This window comes from Pagrus pagrus, assembly GCF_965226575.1.
Source record: "Pagrus pagrus genome assembly, chromosome: 22".
Lineage (NCBI taxonomy): Eukaryota > Metazoa > Chordata > Actinopteri > Spariformes > Sparidae > Pagrus > Pagrus pagrus.
In genome coordinates, this window is record NC_140204.1 from 13,241,863 (window position 1) to 13,263,592 (window position 21,730).

Below are 21,730 nucleotides of genomic sequence, written 5' to 3' on the forward strand. Positions count from 1 at the left end.
GCATAAGAATATATTTAAAATACCCAAAGTATAAGTACTCATTATGCAGGATCATGACTCATTTCAGAATACTATATATTATATGAGTGGATTAGGATTACTGATACATTAATGTGGTCATCACTCTAATGTTGCAGCTTTTAATGACTGCATGCAGATTGATCGATAGTGACCTATCATCATTTAGGCTGATTGTTTGTTAGATTTTGTACTAATTATCTGAATCTGCAAAGTAGCAAGTAACTATTAACTAACTGGTAAAACCTTGAAATAACTTTAGCTGAGAAAAAAGTATATTTGCCTCTCAAAGTAAAAGTATAAAGTAACAGAAGATTGAAACACTACATTGCACTTATACTTGAGTAAGTAACTTTCCACCACTGAATCAAACAAGGATGGGGATAAATAATAATAAATATCATGTAGCGGTTCTCCCAGGTTTATCAGGATGCTGCAGCTCGGGGATGTTAGACAGAGCGTGGAATGGTCTAATGGCTCTCCATGACAAACCACCAGTTGCATGCAACGCCTGCAGGCGGGTCCGTGCGCCGTGACGTCTTCCTGAGCGGGCTGGACTGAGGGAGAACTCAGATGATGGGGATTATACAGCGGTGTGGTGGAGGTGGTTCTTGCAAAGTGCTGCTGGTCCGGCTGACAGCTCGATGACTGCGCTGTGGAGGTTTGGCTGAGGAGTTGTGCGCAGCATGGGCACCGGGGATTACATCTGCGTGACGCTGCGTGGTGGTGCGCCCTGGGGATTCACCTTGCGAGAGGGAGAGGGGGACACCTATAGACCTTTCTTAGTCTCCCAGGTATCTGTCTGTCTGTCTGTCTGTCTATGCGTTACATTGACTAATACTAAAGTGTTAATTTGAGATAAAACAGGAATATGCCAGGTTTTTGTTACTGGTCTCTCACTGCAAAGATGTTAAAAACAGCCTGCTGAAAGTTTTATTAATCATATCGTGGAGATCTTATACATTTCCTAGATTGGACCTCGAGTTCCACATCATTGGTATCAGTTTTTATTAAGTTTGTCTGAGTAGCTCAGTGAAAACATTTAACTGAAACTCTGGTGGGAGAGAATTTATTCGGAGCGGTGCGCGTCGCTGCATTTTTGTGTGCGTTGGCCATGTTTTGGTGCGAGATTCCTCGGGACCCTTATATGGTCAAGGCCAAGAGAGAGTGTGAAGGCTGAGGGCAGTGTGATCTGTTATCACTCACGAAGACTTCAGCGAGAAAGCGAAGCATTGTACAGACGGGCAGCCAACCTGGAGAGTGAAAGGTATGTGCGGGAATACCAATGCAAACAAACGAAAAGGTGGCTGAAACAAAGATATGACCCTACAGATATCACTTGAAAAAGAACATTCAAATGAATGACAGAGAGGAGGGTAGGCAAATTATAGGTTGTAATATTTGTTTAGCCTGATAGTGTGGTAATAAACCCTATAGGTAACAGTATGAAGACACCAAACAATTTGAGGCAGTACAGATGGATAATACTGTTGAATCAGGCTGTTATTGGCATGTCAACTTTTACCCATCTATCACAACTTGATATGTCTTAATAATAATGTGCACATATTCATTCATTTCAAAGGTTTAAGTCATTTTAAGACAACACAACTCTACATTCATTCAATGCATGATATCACCAGATACTGCAGAGCCTATGGCAGCAGATGTGTTCCTCAATTCAGTATCTACCTTTACAATTAATGAGCCTTTCTGTAAGTGTATGAATCATAAAATAAGCTCCAATCAGATTAGGTTACATTCAGTAAGTTTTATGGCACATTAGTTCTCATAAATTCACTCATATAATCTTTAAAGGCACACATTTGGTCTTGAATATGTAAAAAGCTCAAATAAAAATGTCAGACGAATGCAGAAATACAAACAGCTGTGCACTGAGAAGGGTAAAGCCAGATGTCTTTACTGTGAAGAGCTGCTCAGGCTCTATATATGGTATAGGGATGCATGTCCGCATGTACTCAAGCTGCATGGATCCCTCATCAACTTGTCCTCCGTGTAGTGAACATGTAAATGTTTCTCTTAGCTGCATTCCTGCGACATCAAAGCTCCAGCAGAAGAAAGTGCTCTGAGAGCATCGATAGATCATTATAATGACAGACGCTTAACTCGTTTAAAACAATTGAGGCCATAATTCTGAAGTTCGATTGTGTGAATTAGATATTATTTTTCACATTTGTTGTCTCTTGTAATCAAACAAGTGGATGCAGATCCACCGAGGCTTCAAATGAGCTCATTAACATCTAGTTAGGTGATTTTAAGAGACTAAATATCTTGTTGATGTGAGTGGCTTGTGTCAAAATGAAAGCATGTACTAAGTGATAATAAGTTTATACAGTTATACTGTTGGTCTACGTTGAAGATGTTTCCATAATTTGTGCTGAAAGACAAACAGACAAAATTACAATCCAACAGATCCAATTAAAATCTAGTTGAAGTAATTCCGGTAGATTGACAGCAACCTTCCTATACAAGTCCTCAACAAGGTGTTGTACACCATATGGGCAAATGATTCAGCACAAGACAAACAGTGAGGTTTCATGAGAAAAATAACTGTGAAATTCTCTGGGGGAATGCCCCTACGTCTATTGCCTCGGCTTCAATCTTTCTTGAAACTTAACTGTACGTTTTAGCTTAAGTGTTCTCATATGTTACATAAGATAACTGTGATTCACTGCTTTTAAGTGTCTGGCCTTTTACAGTCAAGTAGCTACATATGATGCTTCAGACGAGGACATCTGGGGGTTTCAGTCCACCTCATCTGGAAGGCATAACTCTAAACATACCTCCAAACTCTTCTCCTAGGAAGGGCAGAGAGCCAAGTCTGTTAGTTAAAAGTAAAAAAAAAAAAGCAAACATACCAAGATCATGACAAAGACTCTTAACCCAGAGGCTCTCCCGTGTCTGATAAAATGTGTTTTTGTTTTAAAGCTTCTGTTGAATGTGGTGGGAAGTGTGTTTTGTTTCTGGGACAAAGTGATTGTTCAGTGTACTGACAGGCAGTACAGTGTAAGGGCACGGGGTATCCACTCTTAAAAGGTTCTCTCCATATAAGGGAGAGCAGTATTTTTCTTGGAGTCCTGGCTCGAGTACAAAGTTGATGAGGTCACTCTTTTTAAAGCTACAGAAACGGCATAATACAAGATTTTACAAGTGGTGACCCACAAATACTCACATGTAGAAAAACATGCAACAATTTAAATTTGATCTATGGTAACAGCGTTGTGCTTGTTTTGGGTGATATTCCAGAAAAATAATTTTCTTGAATCCAACCTGAACAGGAGACATTTTGGTCTGCTAATTACTAAGGTATGCCATCTTGGTATGTGGAACGTCAACATGCATCAGATCAGGTAATGAGCACTGAATGACAAAAATCTGTAATCGTAATGCAATTCAAGTAAGACCTAATCCAAACGTTATCCTCATTCCATTAAATTATATTCACAGCTTGAATTACAACTATCCCTCCCCTGGGTTATCTTGCCCTTCACAGAGCAAAGAGGGCTCTTGTCGCAGATGCCTCAGTCCTAACAGTGCACCATAGGAACCTTATTAAGCTGCCAAACAATCCGCTAAATAGGGTTGCTGCATTCATTCAGTGCCGTTTTTTTTCCAGAGTAAACAAAGTACTTCACAGCTCCTTCCATCACTGGATGTTTTTGGCATTGTGTTTCTCAGCAAAACATCTACATCCTGGCTCTGGGAGAAAACAGTGACCTCACATGATGACTGTGCAAGTTTTCCCCTTTTTCTATTACACATCATCTAAACAGATGAAGGCCAGGTCTCCAACGACTTCATGTTTTGCGGATATGGTTATGAGTTGCAGTGATCCCAGCTGGAAATGCTCTTTGCCAGTGCCGCCCAAAGTCAGGCCCAGCTGGACTTCAGTGAAACTCACAAGATTATGAATAAAGAGATATATGGTAATAATGCTTCAGTTGTCATAAGATTAGTCGTCATACAGTACAAAGACAAGCTTATACAGCAGTCTCTCAGTTGCAGTACATGGAATTCAATATGTACAATAGAATAACATAACAGTGCAATAACAGTAAATACTTTTAGAATTGCTTTTATAGTGAGGTGTACAGTATGAGGGAGCTTAAAGGGTAACTCCACCAATTTTACTAATGAAAGTGTGTTTGCAGGTCTCATGGAGTACTGCTGCATGTGTGAAAAAGTAGCATGAAGCCTTTTGTGGCTCCAGAGAAAGCTGCATGTAATCTGATAAATTACATCCAGTGATGTCACTCAGTGGCTAAGTTGCATTGTGGGTAATGTAGGCACCAGGTTTTGAAAAACAGTCCTCTGGTCTAACATTGCACTCCTTTAACACCTGTGGACTCGTAATGGACAGTTTTTAAGTAAATGATCCAAATCAAAACAGCAGAACAAGAGATGTCACCTTTTTCCAAACCTGGTGCCTACATTACCCAGAATGCACGTTAGCCTCTGAGTGACATCACTGGGGGCAACTCAGATTACATGCAACTTCCTCTGAAACCACAAAAGGCTTTATACTTATCTTTTCACATATGCAGTAATACTCCCCAAGATCAGGAAAACACACTTTAATGTGTAAAATTGGTGAAGTTACACTTTAATCAAAAAATTTGGCAAACGTGATTAAATAGTATGCAAATAAAACTCCAAAACATAACTTTGTCCATGCCCGAGTCACCCCAGACAGATTTTACAAGTGACGACATCAACTTTTGACTGAGAGATCCCGAGTCACGGCAGATATTACTATGCTATAAAAGAAAAAAAAAAAAAAAAGCAAGGTTTGTCTAAAGTAGTTTGAGCTTAACTTAATTTAAAGAGTAAATAAAGGCATCTGGAACAACCTAATATAATATAATTTAGCATAATACAATGCAATGTGTTTGCAGTTAGTTGGAAGTTGTTGGCAGCGGGTGGGAATGTATGTTTGGATCTGTGATTGATTTTATTATTTATTGGGTTTAGAAGTTGTATTTGTATTAAATTGCATTAGCAGTATACCCAGGGCCGTTAGAAATGAGCTAGTAGCAACATATGGTAGAGTACATCACTCTCTAGCCCTAAAAATTTCTCTTCACCCCTCCTCAAAGACAAAAAAGAACAGATGAGTGGATAAAGACATTGCCTATCCTCCCACATGGTGTGAACGTTACCTGTAAGGCAGCTGGAAAATATTTCCCTTAAATGTAAAAACGTAATTGCTTAAAGCTGCGACGAGCAGGAACCACCGGGGGCTATGTGCACGCATTATGCAGTTCTGTGTTTCCTGCGATTTTCTGTTGTGTTGAAGCCTATTAAGGAGATAATTTGAAAATGGGCAACCAAGGAAAACGTGTGCATATAATGTTGTTTAATTGTGGCCCCACATGATGTCAGTGGTAAGTTTGGAAAGCACTTTATTAGAAAAGAACAGGCCCACACTGTTTAAGCTCTCCTCTTCTGACACACACAGTAGCATTTATTTGTTATCCTTTCCCGCCCCATTACTAGAGGCTGTGTTTCTCTTTCCAAGCGGCGTATGACAAACACGAATGAGGCTGTATCTGCCTCCTTTGAACATCGCCTGACTGTCTGTGTATCTTTGTGTTGCGAGGAGAGACAACGACAAATGTTTCCCCTCCTTTTTTGGGAGCACGAGCGGTTGCCGTGGCGTTCCAGGCAAACCGTCCTCCCTGTAGTGAGGAGTGAGTCCCAATAGACAGGCACACAGGCTGCCTTATAGGGCCTGTTTGCACACTGTTAACTATTAAAAACTCAGAGGGGTTTTCTCCCTCAGCTCTGTAAAGTAACTCATAAAATATTTTTGTATATATAGGAAAGTACACTCCTTTTATTGCCCAGGATGTTGCTTATATTAGACTTAGGGCCTATGTGTTTTAGCTTATATAGTAAGTAGCGTAGTGCTCCTTACAGATATACAGTATATGTTGGAACACTTGCTGAAAAGTAGGATTTGATGTTGCATCTGCATTTAAACTACAAGTAATGCAATAAAATTCAACAAGCATCAAAGGTTTGCCAGAAAGACGATGAACTGTTTCATCGGGATGTGTTAGAATATGTTTCTGATGTGGCAAATCTCTGAATCTATGCTTTGAATTTGTTGCATGAAATGTTTTTGTGTGTGTGTTTACCCATGCTGATGTTATGTTCATGCAGGGATCCTCCTCTTCCTCCCTCAGCAGGAAAAGATGTGTGTATCTGCAGTGCCATCTAGTGACAAGGTTGTCTTACTGCAAGTGTCTTGAGTTGCACTCATGTTCTCGTGGAGTTGATTGGTGATCGTGTGAAATTCAAAAAATATATTTGAGATAAAACTTTGTGTGGTGAGATTATTTGCTTTGAGACTTTTTTAGATACTTCCATCAATAAACTAAATTAGAAAAGTGAGCGTTTTTGACATATGACAATCCAGTAAGGAATGAGAAAGCAACTTAGACTCAATGTGTGTTTTTCTGTTAAAATAAACATGGAGATGGATAGCCACGGTTTTGGAAATGCCTTAGCACTGAGCTCTTTGCAGTTTCACAACTGATGTGACTGCTGCCCGCCAGGAAGTTGACAGCAGCTTTAACCTAAGAAACTGAGACTGTTTTGTTCAGTAGCCTACCGTTGTGATGAAATAAATCAACCTGAAGTAACGTTGCCATGGTTGTAAAGAGACATTAGCATGATCGATTGCAGAATAGCATGTGTCATCAAGGGTTAACCTGTATTCACTCTAATGTATGCATCATATATATAACTGTGTTAATAAATCCTTAAGGGTAAATAGCAAAGACATAGATTCGGATACACAACCTCATTATGGTGAATTAATAGAGTTGCGTTATCTTTGCAAAATTTTAAGATTATTTTCATGGCATTTTGTCTTTATTGACAGTTGACAAGTTAATAACACGTCTCAAATGGTAACCAGTCTCAGGAAATAAGCGAACCTTAAAAATGTCTTCTTGAGAGCATGTCCTCTAATTACATACCTAAGTAATCATTTATCCCCCTTCCTGTGTAAGTGGCCTTTTGTGTAAAATGTATTGGGTATTTCTCCTTATTAAACTCTCTTATTAATGAACCATTTCATAGGCCTCAAGATCCAATTACAAGGGAATGAAACCATCAGTCATTAGTTTAACTGTGTGAAGAGGTGCCCTTTAAAGGGATCTGCACAGAGCGCGGGGCTACAGCAGTAATGTGCAGCTGCATGGTTAAATACAAGGTACAGCCCGCCAGTGTTTTCAATATCAGTGATGGTGATTGTTGCTATGTGAATTGCACTAAGTTGCTTTACTCTATAGTGACTCATTGATCTTATGCTTTTATATTTAATTTCCAAAGGCAACTACTCACCTTCCATAATCCTCCTTTAATAATACTGGGGGGGCTGTAGCTCAGGAGGTAGAGCAGGTCATCTAGTAATCTGGTTCAAATCCCTGGCTCCTCAAGCTGCATGTTGCGTGTCCTTGAGCAAGATACTGAACCCCAAATTGCCCCTGATGAGCAGTTGGCACCTTGCATGGCAGCCTCTGCCATCAGTGTATGAATGTGTGTGCGTGTGAATGTGACAAGTGTTGTAAAGCGCTTTGAGTGGTTGGTAGACTGGAAAAGCACTATAGAAATGCAAGTCCATTTAATATTTCTCAGATATTAATGATCCAGCCTGCAAATGTATTTTCATCTGACTCACTTAGGATGTACTTATTGTCATTATCATCCATTGCCCACTTTCAACTTAATACCAAATGGGGCAACCCATTTATCAGTCCAAAGAAGCCTCATTTTATCTGTGGAGGCCCCATGCGCTGCACTTAGCTTAGTGCTAACATAAACTACTGTTTACACAAATGTTCTGTTTTGCTTTCATTATTATCATTTACAGCCCTACTCTTGTATTTATGCACCACTTAAAAGTAGACTCTTTTCACAATATTCTCAGGAGAATGTGTAATGTACCGTATGTTTAGTCCTTTTTAGAACCAAAAATACTGCTAAAATACTGTTGTCCTCTTGCTTTCCCAGATAAAAATGGATTTGTCGCACTGACTTGGTGGAAAAGCACCTGTAGTGTGACCTTAGTAGCAGCTGACATCTCAAAGATGATTTATTTTAACTTCCTTTAAATAGAAGAACTGTCATAGCTCGGCTGTGTCAGGCGAGTCTCACAGATCTTTATCTGAGAGATTGTGTTTGTGGAGTCCGGATACTAATGGCTATGATGTCTTAGTGAAGAGGTCACCTAAGTTGATAATAGAAACTGATGTAGTTTGTGATGTGCCTGTTTTTTCCCCTCTTAATATGATTTGTCTTCCACAGGTAGAGGAAGGTGGTCGTGCCTTCCTGGCCGGAGTGCAGGAAGGTGATGAGGTGGTGTCACTCAATGGAGAGCCGTGTGCTGATCTTTCCCTCTTAAGAGCCTTTGCGCTCATCGACACGTCGATCGACTGTCTGCAGCTCCTTCTTAAAAGGTAGTGCCACATACCACCCATTTAATTAATGATAGTAAAGTGGTACACAAAGAAAACCTGTCATTTTGCAGTAAATACAACATAAATATAATAACAAGTTGAAAAATGTCTGTCCATTTCTACAGTACACTTTATACTACATTATGTGTACATGACAACTGAGCCATGCAGTGCTGTATGTCCTTCGCGGCAGCAATGCAAAATGAATATTGCGCCACCGTATTAGCATTTAGATAGCATGTTGTTTTATGACCTGTGCCCTTTTGCATAGTTCAGTGAACCACTCTGTCTATGTATGTAGCATTTATGCATCCTTGTCAGTGTGTGTATTAGTGTATGAGTTCATGTGTGTCAGCCATGCTGACCTTCCAGCTGGCTTGGCCACTGTGTTACAGATTTGTGTGCCTTGATTGATATGCAGCTGCTCAGAAATTACTCAGTGGGTATTGCCAGTGTGTTTATCAGGGTGACATGTTCTCACATGCTGCTGCGTGCACCTTTGTGAGCCCACATTTAAACTGCAGAACAAACAGTTGTTTTAAAGGCATACTAAAGTTGAATCTACATGTTTTCTTATTTCAAGTAATGTTCTTTGTGGCGACAAGCACAGAACAGTGTTTTCAAGAATCATGTAGCAATTGGCCCAAGCTTGTGGCTATCAAATTATGATATGTCACTCATACGGACTAGTCACTGAAGTCTAATTGACTGAAATTCAATGATTGCAGTCAGACATAATGAGACTCTGCTATGCTATTCCTTGCCGACCTTGAAAGTAGAAATTAGGCGGAACGATGTTGAAGCATGATTACTTTCCTCTTCAGTGGCCTGACCCTTTCATTTAACTTGCTGCGTGCAGATTAAATCTACTTGATTATTTTGACAACTTGAGCAATGAGAGACAGGCTTTGCATCCTCAACAATCCAATGGCTCCATTCCTCAGTGATGATGTACTGCTTATTCAAATAGCACTGTAATTAAAACGAGCAAAAACGTAGATTTGTGTGAACATGAAACCTGTCTGTTATATGGAAGTAAAATAGAAAGAAATATTAGATGATATTAAAATAAATGGTTTAAATGAATGAGTCTGAAATTCACTCAACTCTCTTTTTAAAGAACAAATGATATGACTTATTATTATTAATTATCAACAGTGGTTATTGAACTAAAATAACTTGCACCACTCACTCATTCCTGTTCTACCTTCTCCTCTGAAAGATACTGCTCCATCCCTCCAGAAGACTATGAACCAGAAGAGACATACTGTGGTCAGAGGGAGTCTTCTGCTGTGGCTTTAGAGAGCACCACACTCCACATCTTCTCCCCAAAGAACAGGTCTCAAAGCCCAAGGGAACTCTACATATCTGAGTCCCAGGATGAGGCCTACTATGGGGAGTCAGACAGCGACACAGCATTTCCCAGGGGGCCCCAGCTGCTTTCCACCCAGCTACATGTTCCTTCATCTGGAGGTCGAAGAGGCCAAGAACCTGGTTTTAAGGACAATGATGATGAAGTGCAGCGGTGTTTCTCCCCTGGGGACATGGTTGAGCTGCAGGTGTCCCTGTCTGAGCAAACCTTAGATGATGTTGGGGGCTGCACTTCTCTTGGTAGTGCCATTGGGATCCAGGGAGAAGTCTCAAACAGAGAGACTGTTGAGACGATCCACACCACCACCACATCACACTATGTGCCGAGCTCTGTCAGAGAGCCACTCGGCCAGCGTGGGGTGGTGCTCAGCTCCCCCTCGATGCTGGGGCAGGTGGAGGTCATTTTGCAGCAGTCAGAAGCATCAGGAGCAGGGAGGGGCATCCTGAGTGTGGGTGGCTCCAGGGTCAGTGGAAGTGTTGGATCCCAGAGCGAAGGAGAAGAAGGAGGAGGGCGCTGCGAGGGAGTTCCCGGGTCTTTTACTGTCTCATTTGGAATTCCCTCAGATGAGGTGACGCCAGCTGAAGAGCAGGACTCTGATTCTGAGGGGGATCAAGACAAACCCAACAAGCATCGGGCAAAACACGCCAGTAAGTATCTGGAGACCATTTCCATTTGTACTATGGAGTCATGTCCTGGTGTGCATTCTTTCTTTGAGTGTGTGGGTAATGCAGATCTATTCTTTAAGATGGAATCTGCAAGCTAATGGGGCAACACTAAATTGCATTTGTCAACAGCATGTGTGCATTCCAAGGCCTGATGTCCAGTGTGTGTGCTCCTCAAAATAGTATGCAGTTGGAGGAGGGCGCTCGTTCCTTTGAATGGAAGCAGATACATCCGGGTCTGACGACAGAAACAAAGTGACAGTAGGGAGGCACAGTGCAGATAGGATGGTGCCACTCAACAAAAACAATATATAAAGAATCAAAAGAAAAAAGAGATGTAAAAAAAAAAAAAAAACGCTGAATTGATCAAGCCTGAGAAGCTACTACACTTTATAAAACATCTTAAACTATCCATTTGAAGAGGCTTGATGATGAATATGGATACCGAGGCGTTCCTCCGAGCTGTGTTGAAGACATAAATATAACACCAGCCCGCTGATGATGCCTGCAGAAGTGGCCCTTTGACAGACACCAACATGTGCTCCCCTAGCCCGTTACCTGATCCTTTCAAACTGAGTGCTTTAACTGAGCTAAATAAGTGACTCTGTTGCTCACTCCCGCTGTCTCCTCCACCTTCAGGTTAGTCTTGCAGGATTATAAAAACATAAGCCTAGTGTCCTTTTATTACTGCCTTGAATTGTTGGATCGTTTGAGATTGGAGTTGTTGTGTGATGTCTTTTATCGGACTGGCAAGTGTCGGCAAGTGTGACAGATTTAAGAACAACAGAAGGTTTGAAGTGGACAGCTTGTGAACTTACAGATAAGGACTGGTAAAGACGCTATGGTCCTGGTGGATTTATTGCATGCAGGCTATTTTAATCTTTCTTTGGTTCATTGTCTGTGAAACAACTTAAGATATTAGACATGGATCGCAGAATTTCATTGTTGCTTTATAGGTTGATGTTTTATCTTCATGAATAAATGAGCAAATTTTAAATAATACAATCACAAATGAGAAAAAATACATGGCTTTAAATGGATGAATATAAGAATAGATGGAATGTGATTTTTCTCATGTGGGGTGATCAGTCAATAGCTTAGCTTACAGCATATTTGTTGTGTGTTCAGACCAGTTTAACAGTGCATATTGTATTAATAGTTTATTAGTCTGTTGTCATTACTGCTTCTGCTCTTACTGAGAATGTAAAATGTATTTTTAAAATGTATTTATTTGCAGAAGGTTGATATCACTGTAATGTTACTTGCTGAAATGAATTGCTTTGTGCTTAACTTTGTTTCAAAACTTAATTTTGTCACATCTATCACCATGTTATTAGTGCAAGATCTATTTTAACTCGTCAGATGAGCGCTAAAAGAAAATGCGGTTTATATGATGAAACACAAATGTATTTTTGCCTGATATTCAGGATGGGCATGTCAAAAAATCTTTCCACATTCATATTTAAAAAGTAAGTTTAGTCAACTATAATTACATGGTCAGTGGAGAAACAGTGTGCAAAAACTGCTTTAAAGTTTTGTGTGAACTCCAAACTAAATAAATGATATGAGTTGATCTTTATTCCACTGCATGTTATTAATACCTATAATTTCAGGTGATTTCATCGTAGAGAAGTATTTTTATTGATTCACCTGTCTAGGGCTCTTTATTTTAATCACTGAACTCTCTTTTCCTTCTCAATACAGGGCTGAGGCGTAGCGAGAGTCTGTCTGAGAAGCAGGTGAAAGAGGCCAAGTCCAAATGTAAACGTATTGCTCTCCTTCTTACGGCTGCTCCGCCCAACCCCAACAACAAGGGGGTGTTGATGTTCAAGAAACATCGGCAGAGGGCCAAGAGATACACACTTGTCAGCTACGGCACAGGAGAAGACGAGCCAGAGTACAGTGACGAAGAGGACGAGGAAGACGACGACGACAAGCAAGAAACCCATACTGTTGAATTTACCCTTGTGGCTCCTAACGCTTCTGAAGTAGACAAGAATTTCTTCACTAATGCCCATAGCAGCAAAGGTGTGCTGACTATCAACTTTGATAAGGGTCTCCTTGAGATTGAAAGGAACCTGAACAACCAAGCAGAGATGGAGTGTTTGCCCGAAACCAAAGGCAAGGGTGCCCAAATGTTTGCCCAACGGCGTCTAAGAATGGATGAGATTTCAGCTGAACATGAGGAGCTCAGGCGCCAAGGGATCCCAGTGGAAGGAACACAGGAGATTGAAAAGAAGATAGTGGAGCACTCCTACATGCAGTCCACAACAGAGGGCCACGCTTACATGGATGTAAATATACACCAACAAAGCCAACAGCAACAACAGTACCAACAGCAAAGCCAACAGCAACAGCAGTACCAGCAATATCAAGAGCAGCAGTACTATGAGCAACAACAGAATTACCAACAACAACAATACCAACAACAGTATCAGCAGCAGCAGCAGTATGATCAACAGCATTATCAACAACAGCAAATATATCAGCAGCAGCAGCAAGACTACCATCAAGAGCAACAGCAAATGCAGCACTATTCTACAAATATCAATGGTGCAGTCCAACATCAAACCTGTGAAATACAGAGTTCTTTCAGCAATCGTTCTGCAAAGCCTTTCTCAGTAGAGAACATGACGACTACCCCTTATTCTCCCGCAATGAGTGGGACCAATCAAGATTCCGTGGGCCAAGGAGAGCAGATAGCTTCCCGGGATGAGCGCATTTCCACCCCTGCGATTAAAACTGGCGTTTTGTCAGAAGCAAGGAAAAGAAACACTGGCAAGCCCATGTTCACGTTTAAGGAAGCACCAAAAGTATCCCCTAACCCAGTATTGCTAAACCTCCTCAACAGGAGTGACAAGAAGTTGGGTTTTGAGTCAGGACCTGAGGAAGACTACCTTAGCCTTGGGGCTGAGGCTTGTAATTTCCTCCAGTCCTCAGTTAAACACAAGACTCCTCCACCAGTGGCTCCGAAGCCTGTGATCAACCCCAGTGCTCTTCCTTGGTCCCCACAGACAGAAGTGACCAACCAGGACATGCCTCAACAAGCTGAAAATAGTGTATCCACACCTGCTGTAGCCCCCACCACAGAGACTACTCCTGCTCCAGAACTAGAGCCAACTCCTGCACCTGCCCCTGAGCCCTCTCCCCCCCCTGCCCCCAAGGAGGTTCCTGCCAGCTCCGTCAGAGAGGAACAACCCACATGGACTCATCCGGAGCCTGAATCTCAACAACAGCCTCTGCCAGCACAGGAAGAACATGGTCCCATGAATTCTACCGTGCAGCCCGAGCCTGCTCCTGTGACGAGCTGGCCTGCAGCACAAACACAAGCACAACAGCAGCCATCTACCAATTCTTGGCATCCAGCTCAAATGCAGCCACAGGAACCACCTCAGTCACCACAACAGCCACCTTGGGTGACACGTCAACCTACCCAGACCCAAGCACAGCCTCAAACCCCCACAAATACTTTGACCCCCCCAAACCAGCCATCCTGGAGTAAGCCTCAAGAGCAAATACAAGCTCCAACAAATGCTCAGCCGACCTGGGCCCAGCCTCAAGAGCAAACGCTGTCTCAGCCACAGGTTCAGCCACCCTGGGCACAGCCTCAAGAGCGAACACTGTCTCAGCCACAGGTTCAGCCACCCTGGGCACAGCCTCAAGAGCAAACACTGTCTCAGCCACAGGTTCAGCCACCCTGGACACACTCTAATGAGCAGGCAAATCTGCAGCAAATGCAACCAACTTGGGGTCAGCCTCAAGACCAGCCTATGCAGCAGCAGCCCCAGGCACCATGGGCACAGCCATCACAAACACAATCTCAGCCTCTGCCACCATGGATGCAACAACCCCAGCAAAAGTCCCAAGCACAACCCTCTTGGGTACAACAGGGTCAACCAGAATCTCAGCAACAACCACCATGGGTTCAGCAACCACAGCATCAGGCTCCACAACAAGCATGGCCACAGGCCCAAGCACCAGTTCAGCCTCAACCAACTTGGGTCTCAGCTCAGCCTCAACAGCAACAGCAACCTTCAATGAATGCATGGCCTCCATCACAATCTCAAGCACAAGTTCAGCCACCTTGGATCCAAGCAGGCCAAGCACAACCTCCAGCACAGCCCCAAGCCAATTTGAATCCTTGGGCGCCAGTACCTGCCCAGGCTCAGTCCCAACCATCATGGGCCCAGCACCCTTCAGACCATGGTCAGAACCCAATGAGTTCTTGGGCCCAAGAGCAAAATCAGACCCAACATCAGCCACCTTGGGCTCAGCCCGTTCCACCACAGCCCACACCACAGCCCACACCACAGCCCACACCACAGCCAAACTGGCAACAGTCCACTCCAAATTCTTCACCACAGCCACCAATGAGTACATGGCCTTCAGCTCAGCCACAGCCTCAGACACCTGTGAGTGCCTGGGCACCACAGTCACAGCAAACACCTGTGAATGTTTCTACATCAATGGTGAACACTCAGCCCTCTCCAAAGCCTTGGAATCCACCACAAAATGCCCCACAAAACCGGACCCCACCACCCCCACCACAGCGGATACACTCATTTACCTTTAGTCAAAGATCTTCATCACCCATCAACCCAATGGCCACTGTCTTAATCCCATCATCTCAAGGTTCAGCTTTTGAGATGCCAGCTGTCCGAGGGAAAGGAGCTGATATGTTTGCCAAGAGGCAGTCTCGTATGGAGAAGTTTGTTGTGGACTCTGAGACTGTGCAAGCAAACAAGGCAAGCCGATCAACATCGCCAGTTGCTTCCTTACCAACTGAGTGGAAATATACACCTAACGTACGTGCTCCACCTACACGGGCATATAATCCTATGCAGTCCCCTCTTTATCCCCCAGCAGCAACAAAACAGCCCCCTCCAAGTAGCCCTTCAACCAAGAAAAAAGAGAAAGCGAAGCAAAAGCCTGCCCCTAAACCCCTCAGTGTTGTAGAGGTTATGAAGCATCAACCCTATCAACTCAATTCCTCACTCTTTACCTTCGGCCCAGCAGCAGAGGCTAACAAGCCCCCTACACCTAAGCCAGACTCTTTGCCTCCCAACCCTCCTGTTGAAAACCAACCAATTAGATATGAGCAAATGGCCCCTGTCCAGCCAGCTGCACCATTTAATGCCCCATACCCCCAGCAACCTTATGGGATGCCCATGCAGCCTATGATACATGATGGCCACTACCAGCAAAACCCAGTTTATCCTCCCTCTAACCCTTATCCACAACCTCCTGGCGGTCCATACCAGCAAGCATATAACCAACAGTATCAGCAACCTGCCCCACCTGCTTATCATACCCAAGCTCCTCAGTCTCCAAACTCTCCCTACCAACAGGCACCGCAGGCCCCTTACCCACCTGCCAATAGCCCTCCCTATCTGGCAACTCCCTCAGTACCTTACCAGCCACCGCCTCCCAGTAGCTACATTGCTCCTAGTTTTCCTGTAGCTGCAAGACCTGAATCAGCAGCAGGTGGCAATAGTGTGGCTGCTCCGAAACCTAAATTTACAGCAAAAAAGAGCTCAGCTCAGGTGTGGAAGCCAGCGGCAGTTGATAAAGAGTGATTCTGGTAGATTCTTGACATGCTTAGTGTCTGCTCGAGTCAATGGGTTGGTGCTCTTGCAGTCCACTGCCAAGTGGACTATTTCAAGAACATAAACTCGCTTTTGCAATTACTATGGTATTCAAAGTTGTCCGAGGTAATGCAAATGGAATCACGAAGGTAAAGAACATAATAATAAGAATGGGACGTAAGTATATTTTATGAGACATAAATGATCCAAACAGATGCTTATAAAGCCTGTGCATTTTGACATGTTAATAGATAATGATGCATATGGAAACAATAGATCAAACACTATGGATTAATGGAAATTTTCAAGATAATAATCTAAAGTGGTGGCAAAATAAGAATGTAGGGGAGCATGATGTTCAGTCAGAAATGAAAGAAAAGTGGTGAGAAAAATGCAATCAGAAGCGAATGGTCAGTGACAATAGGAAGTTGGTTTTTGAAAAGAAGAAAATGTGAAACATGCCTAATCTTATTTGATAAACAATCAAACGAAAAACAACTAAAAATACAGTACAAGTTGGATAAAAATAAACCAACTGAATGAATAAAGTAAAAATAAAAAATAGTGAGGGAGCGGGTCTGTGGAGCATAATGATACCAAGCAGAAGGCTAAATTTGCTATGTCAGTGATGTCATAAGTGCAGAGATTGTGTAACATCTCTGTGGGGTTTCAAGTAAAGGCTGGTGAAAACGGCATTACTCCTTACAAAAAGTGACAACTAGCTCTGTCTTGCTTGAACTTCAAATGTTTTATTAGTAAATAATTTATTCTTCAGTGGCTTTCCCACAAGACCTACTTAAGTGGGTTAATTTTATTTTAAGCTTTTTAACAGCTGTTGCATCATGTTAGGCACTATATTTAAACTGCCTTGCGGGAGGGAGTGCTGAGGTCCAGAGATAGTAGGCTTAAATTTCAACTTAAGCCAGTGAAAGCTACTTTATCACAGGCCCTCATAGTATTTTTTTTTTCTGATAACAAAAATATATAGTGTTGCCCACTCTAGTAGTGTCACTCTTCTCCTGCTTTTGTTTTATATGAATAGATGATTAACAAAAGAAGATTTATTGAAAGAATTACCAGCCTGGTGATGTTCACAAATATATTTTTGGTACAGGGCTGCTTTTGTTCTTCATGTTGTTTTCTTTTTCCCTTTCCTTTGTGTGCTTCTCTTCGCAGTGCACTTTCTGTATGATTCACTGCAGTGCCATTAAAATGTCTTTTATCCTTCTTTGGCTTTCCTTCTTTTTTCCTTTGAGCATGCTTTTTGGGTTTCTTCTATTTCTAGTCTCTTCTCTTTTCATCTTTCAATTCAAATCAAATCCAAGGTGGAATTTCACCACATCTCCATCTGTACAATAAATAATGAGAGATTTTCTTTTCCTTGCTCAGACAAAAACTTGTTTAGCTACAAATCAGTCTGTACTATCGAATTAGACTGACATGCACATCTAATATCTGTTTGCTAAACCAGTGATCCAAATTGAACCGGTTTTCAACAATAAAATCCAACATGTACTCTATAAAGGGCCAGAAACACCTCATTATCCAAATCACCTATTTTTACTGCTATTGAGGTGAATGCTTCACAAGCACATTCCTGAAGGATGACTACCCGATGATGCATTTTTGAAGAGTATTAATAGATTGGTGACTTCACTGAATATGCAGGCCACCTCACTGGATAATTATGGAGGTCAAGCCAGGGGGCCCTACTGACATGTATATCCACGTTGTGTCATGCATTTTCAGAAAGGGCAATTATTTGTTAATTGGAAGTTTTGATATCAAATGGAGTCTTAAGTTGACATATTTCTGCATCTGGAGGAATTTGACTCCTACTCAATGACTAACACACGTGTCTCTTTCTCAAACACACTTGTTTTTCAGTGCACTCTGTGGACAAATTTACATCTGAACAGTTGCAATATTTAGACATACATCGATTTAAACATGTTACTTATGCATAAAAGGGAATTTACTCTATGTTCAGAGATCACACATTAATGGTACAGGCTTTCTGGAACCACAAAAGAAATCCTTACCATGCCCTTACCATAGACCTACATAAACAGAGCCGTAACACTTTTGTATATGTAGACTATTTTGAGCACCTGTCTCAAAAATGGAGGCTACTGCATGCACACCATCATGAACACACACTGTTAAGACCTGCTCACGCCCCGTTTCTGAGATATATGTTGATTTCTGCAGGATGGCAACTACATAATAGACATAAAGGAAATCTCCCTTAGTAGAATGAAACTATGACCTTAGATTCTCTACTAATCTACTCGTACATTCTTGTGTCTGCCCTAATCCCGGATAACGCTGCCAAAGGCATTTTAGGCCTACCAGATTCCTGAGTCAGCAGATAATTTATTCCCCTTTGACTCATTCAGCTACATTATTTTCTCTTTTTAGGACTGCACTGCACTTCTATTCTGTCCATTTCTTTCACTTTTGCCACCTCTTACCTTCTGCTGGTCCTACACATCTTTCACCAGATGATGGCAGCACTGCCTTTTCTGCTTGTCTGCCATATTCAACAGAACGTAACAGCCGAGCCGATGAACGTTCAGAGTTGCTTCGTCACCCCACATAACCCTCAGCTGTCTAGGCATCCTAATGGAGATTTTAGTGTTGTGCATTTAGCAGTTTCACCATCTCATTGTCATACTTCGGCTGCTGTCTCGCAAAGCAGATCCAATGACAACAAGCTCAATGTGGCTTACTCTGGGAACCCCATGCACTCTCATAAGCCAGTTGTTCTAAGAAATAAGATGGCAGTCCACACTGTTTGGATAAACGCTAAAGCTCTATGTTGAGGAGGCTTACTGTGGAATGGACAATTAAGTCCACAATAATATAGAATAATATGTTTTTGAGCATTTAAAAACTTTAACTAATTTATTTTGCTGGCTATTTAATGGTTTTACATATGAAACACAATGTTATAGTATTATAGTACATAAAAGAAATGTGTTGACAAAGAGCTATTCTATTTTCCAATGCTTTACAAGCATATTTGATTTGGCCAGATGGCCAGTCAGCCAAACGAAAATGAGCCCTTACTAAAAACAAACATGTCTGAATCTTTCTTTACAGGCACTTGGCAGGAGCTACTCCCTTTCCCCACCAGCCAGAGTACCATTCACAGGCCAGAAGTCAGCTTCAGCTTCTTCTTCCCCCAAGCCTCCAGCACGGGCCTCCGCAACCCCCCCAACAAGGCAAACATCCTGGCTGGAGAAGGGCCACAAACCCCCTACGCCCTGGGAGGCTGCCTCCCGGCATCCCCTGGGCCTGGTGGATGAAGCCTTTTCTTTCCAGAACCTTCAGCAAACCCTTGCCTCCAACGTCCGCTTGGCAGCCCAGCGGAAAATGCTGCCTGAGCCGCCTGCAGCATGGATGGCCAAGGTTTCTTACCAAGCCCCACAGAAAACAGGCAACCAAACGTGGAGCCCGAGCATAAGCCGCAGTCAAAGTCGAGCTCCGTTGCCATCATTTGTGTCCCCAACAAGGAGCACCGTCTCCACCTCTGCCAGTCATGCTGGTTACAGGTCTCTGCCCAGACAGTGGCAGCCTCAGAGGTCTGTGGCAGAGGCAAATCTGGGGCCCTCAGTGTCCTACTCTGGGTATAAGAAGCCCTTGGGAAGACAAACTTACAAGTCTGTGTACACAACCAACACATGGAGTTGGAAGCGATAGGATGCAACTGTGTGACCTTGAATGAGTGAAATCCCACTCCTCATTGATTCCATTACACATTGTACTGCGGTTATAGCATGTTCCTTTTTAATTCATCAATATCCAAACAAACAATGTTATGATGAGTGAGAAGTTCTCCCGGTTTGACAGGCTAATATCATTTTTTTTAACAATACTTTTGGCTCTTAAATGTTTAGTGTAAAATGTATTAGATGAAATCTTTGCATGCCATAATCAAATGTAAACAGAAATTGTTACTTTAACAATGTATGGAGAGGAAGAATGATCTTAAGAATTATTTTATTGGTTGGTAATACACTGAAGGGGGCCTGAATATCAGCTGAGGCAATGAGTATGTTGTTCAGAATGGATATAAGGAGTTTGAAGTGACATATTTAGTAGTAATAAGTGGAAAGATCTGATAATTGTATCATAACAACTTTTAACTGTTCGGTGAGACTTTCAGAGAGAAAGAAACACCCATCATATAGTGCGTTTCAGGCGATGGTTGCCTCTTGAATTGTTGTGAGCTTGTGGATAGATTCGCTGCTCATGCTGGTTTAAACTTTCTGCTGTGGACGTACTTATCTAGCATGCTGGTTCTTGCGGTGATTGTGCACTATTATTAGGATGGTTTTGTTTGAGTATTTGATCAGGAAATCTTGTCACTGTCAGAATACAATTAGAGATGCATGAGAAGTGAGGAGGCTTCAAACTTGGGGAAAGGTTAGTGCTGTAACTCAGCATGTTGTGGGCGTAGAAGCGTTGTTATGTAAGCTCTAATAAGTGAGATTAATTCACTTATTTACCAGGTGCATTTTAATTAGCGCATTAGCATGTGGCCGTTAACAACAAGAGAGAGGGAGAGAGAGAGAGAGAGAAAGGAAAGATGAGAGACAGAAAATGCAGTATGAGCTGTTTTAGTTACTTTTTTTGATGATAATCTGGAATGACTTGTCACATTCCAGCACACTGTATACATAGGAATATGGAGTTTTAGCTGGAAGTAAAAGTTGAATTGAGGAATGTGGATGAGTCCTAATTACGACCACAAAAAAGATGGTTTTAGTTTATGACAGGTTTACTGGCACTGGGAGAGTTGCTTACAGTATGTAATGGGTTTGTGGCTTGCGTTTGGTTTGGGATTTTGCTATAGACTTGTAATCATCTCCAAAGATTAAAGCTAGGCTGGTGTTTCCACAGAGTGTACATAATGTCCTTATGTGATTCTCACAAAGCAGTCTCATAGACATGAATCAGATCTATTGCACGGCATTGTGTTGTGACTCAGCTGTCTCCCTGAGCATCCTGACATAGCGTATATGTGATAATTACACCGTATTGCTTCCGTTCAAACAACACTTGTTATTGTCACAATGCAATTGATCCATTTCTGTTGCAAACTAATTCAGATATAGATTCACATGATGTATTTTACAAAATAAATACAACCAAATAGCACTATTTCACAAATTGCACTGTGTTATTGCGCTCTTTGCTCTCCATTCCAAGCATGAAATACTTGACTCTGGGCAATTTGTCACTTGCTGTACCATCCCATGAAGCTTTGTGTATGATGTGTTGTCTTGAACAGTCGCTCAGTTTGGGTTGGGAGGGGCTGGTGGGGACGTGTTCCCATGGTGACCACCAGTTACATAATAACAGAGAGTACCTACTGTAGCTGAACCATTAGAGAATGAGTGATAAGGACACAGAGGGAGATGATAAACAGACATTATTTCCCTACCAATTTAGATTTTGAAAGTGCTGTGTGGAATCCAAATGCTATTAAAAGGGTGGAGCTTGAATCAAAGTAGCAACTCACAGCTTTAAGATAAATCATTTAGTGTATGGGGGTTCCTGGAATACTTTTCAAAATGCAAGGCTTACAGTATGACA

General features: G+C 42.1%; 1 protein-coding gene across 2 annotated transcripts; it reads left to right on the forward strand.

Annotated features, from left to right (window-relative positions):
- The first annotated feature begins 629 nt into the window (after positions 1 to 629).
- Positions 630 to 21,320, forward strand: synpo2a (synaptopodin 2a). Of its 2 annotated transcripts, XM_084344720.1 has the most exons (5): positions 630 to 812; positions 8,356 to 8,507; positions 9,730 to 10,526; positions 12,246 to 15,346; positions 19,232 to 21,320. In XM_084344720.1, exons 1-5 carry the CDS (start codon positions 705 to 707, stop codon positions 19,829 to 19,831), a joined length of 4,758 nt encoding a protein of 1,585 aa, XP_084200846.1. In that variant the 5' UTR covers positions 630 to 704; the 3' UTR covers positions 19,832 to 21,320. The 2 variants fall into 2 exon arrangements, with proteins under 2 accessions (XP_084200846.1, XP_084200845.1); XM_084344719.1 differs by lacking the exon at positions 19,232 to 21,320 and having other exon boundaries at positions 633 to 812; positions 12,246 to 17,354.
- Positions 21,321 to 21,730: the final 410 nt, after the last annotated feature.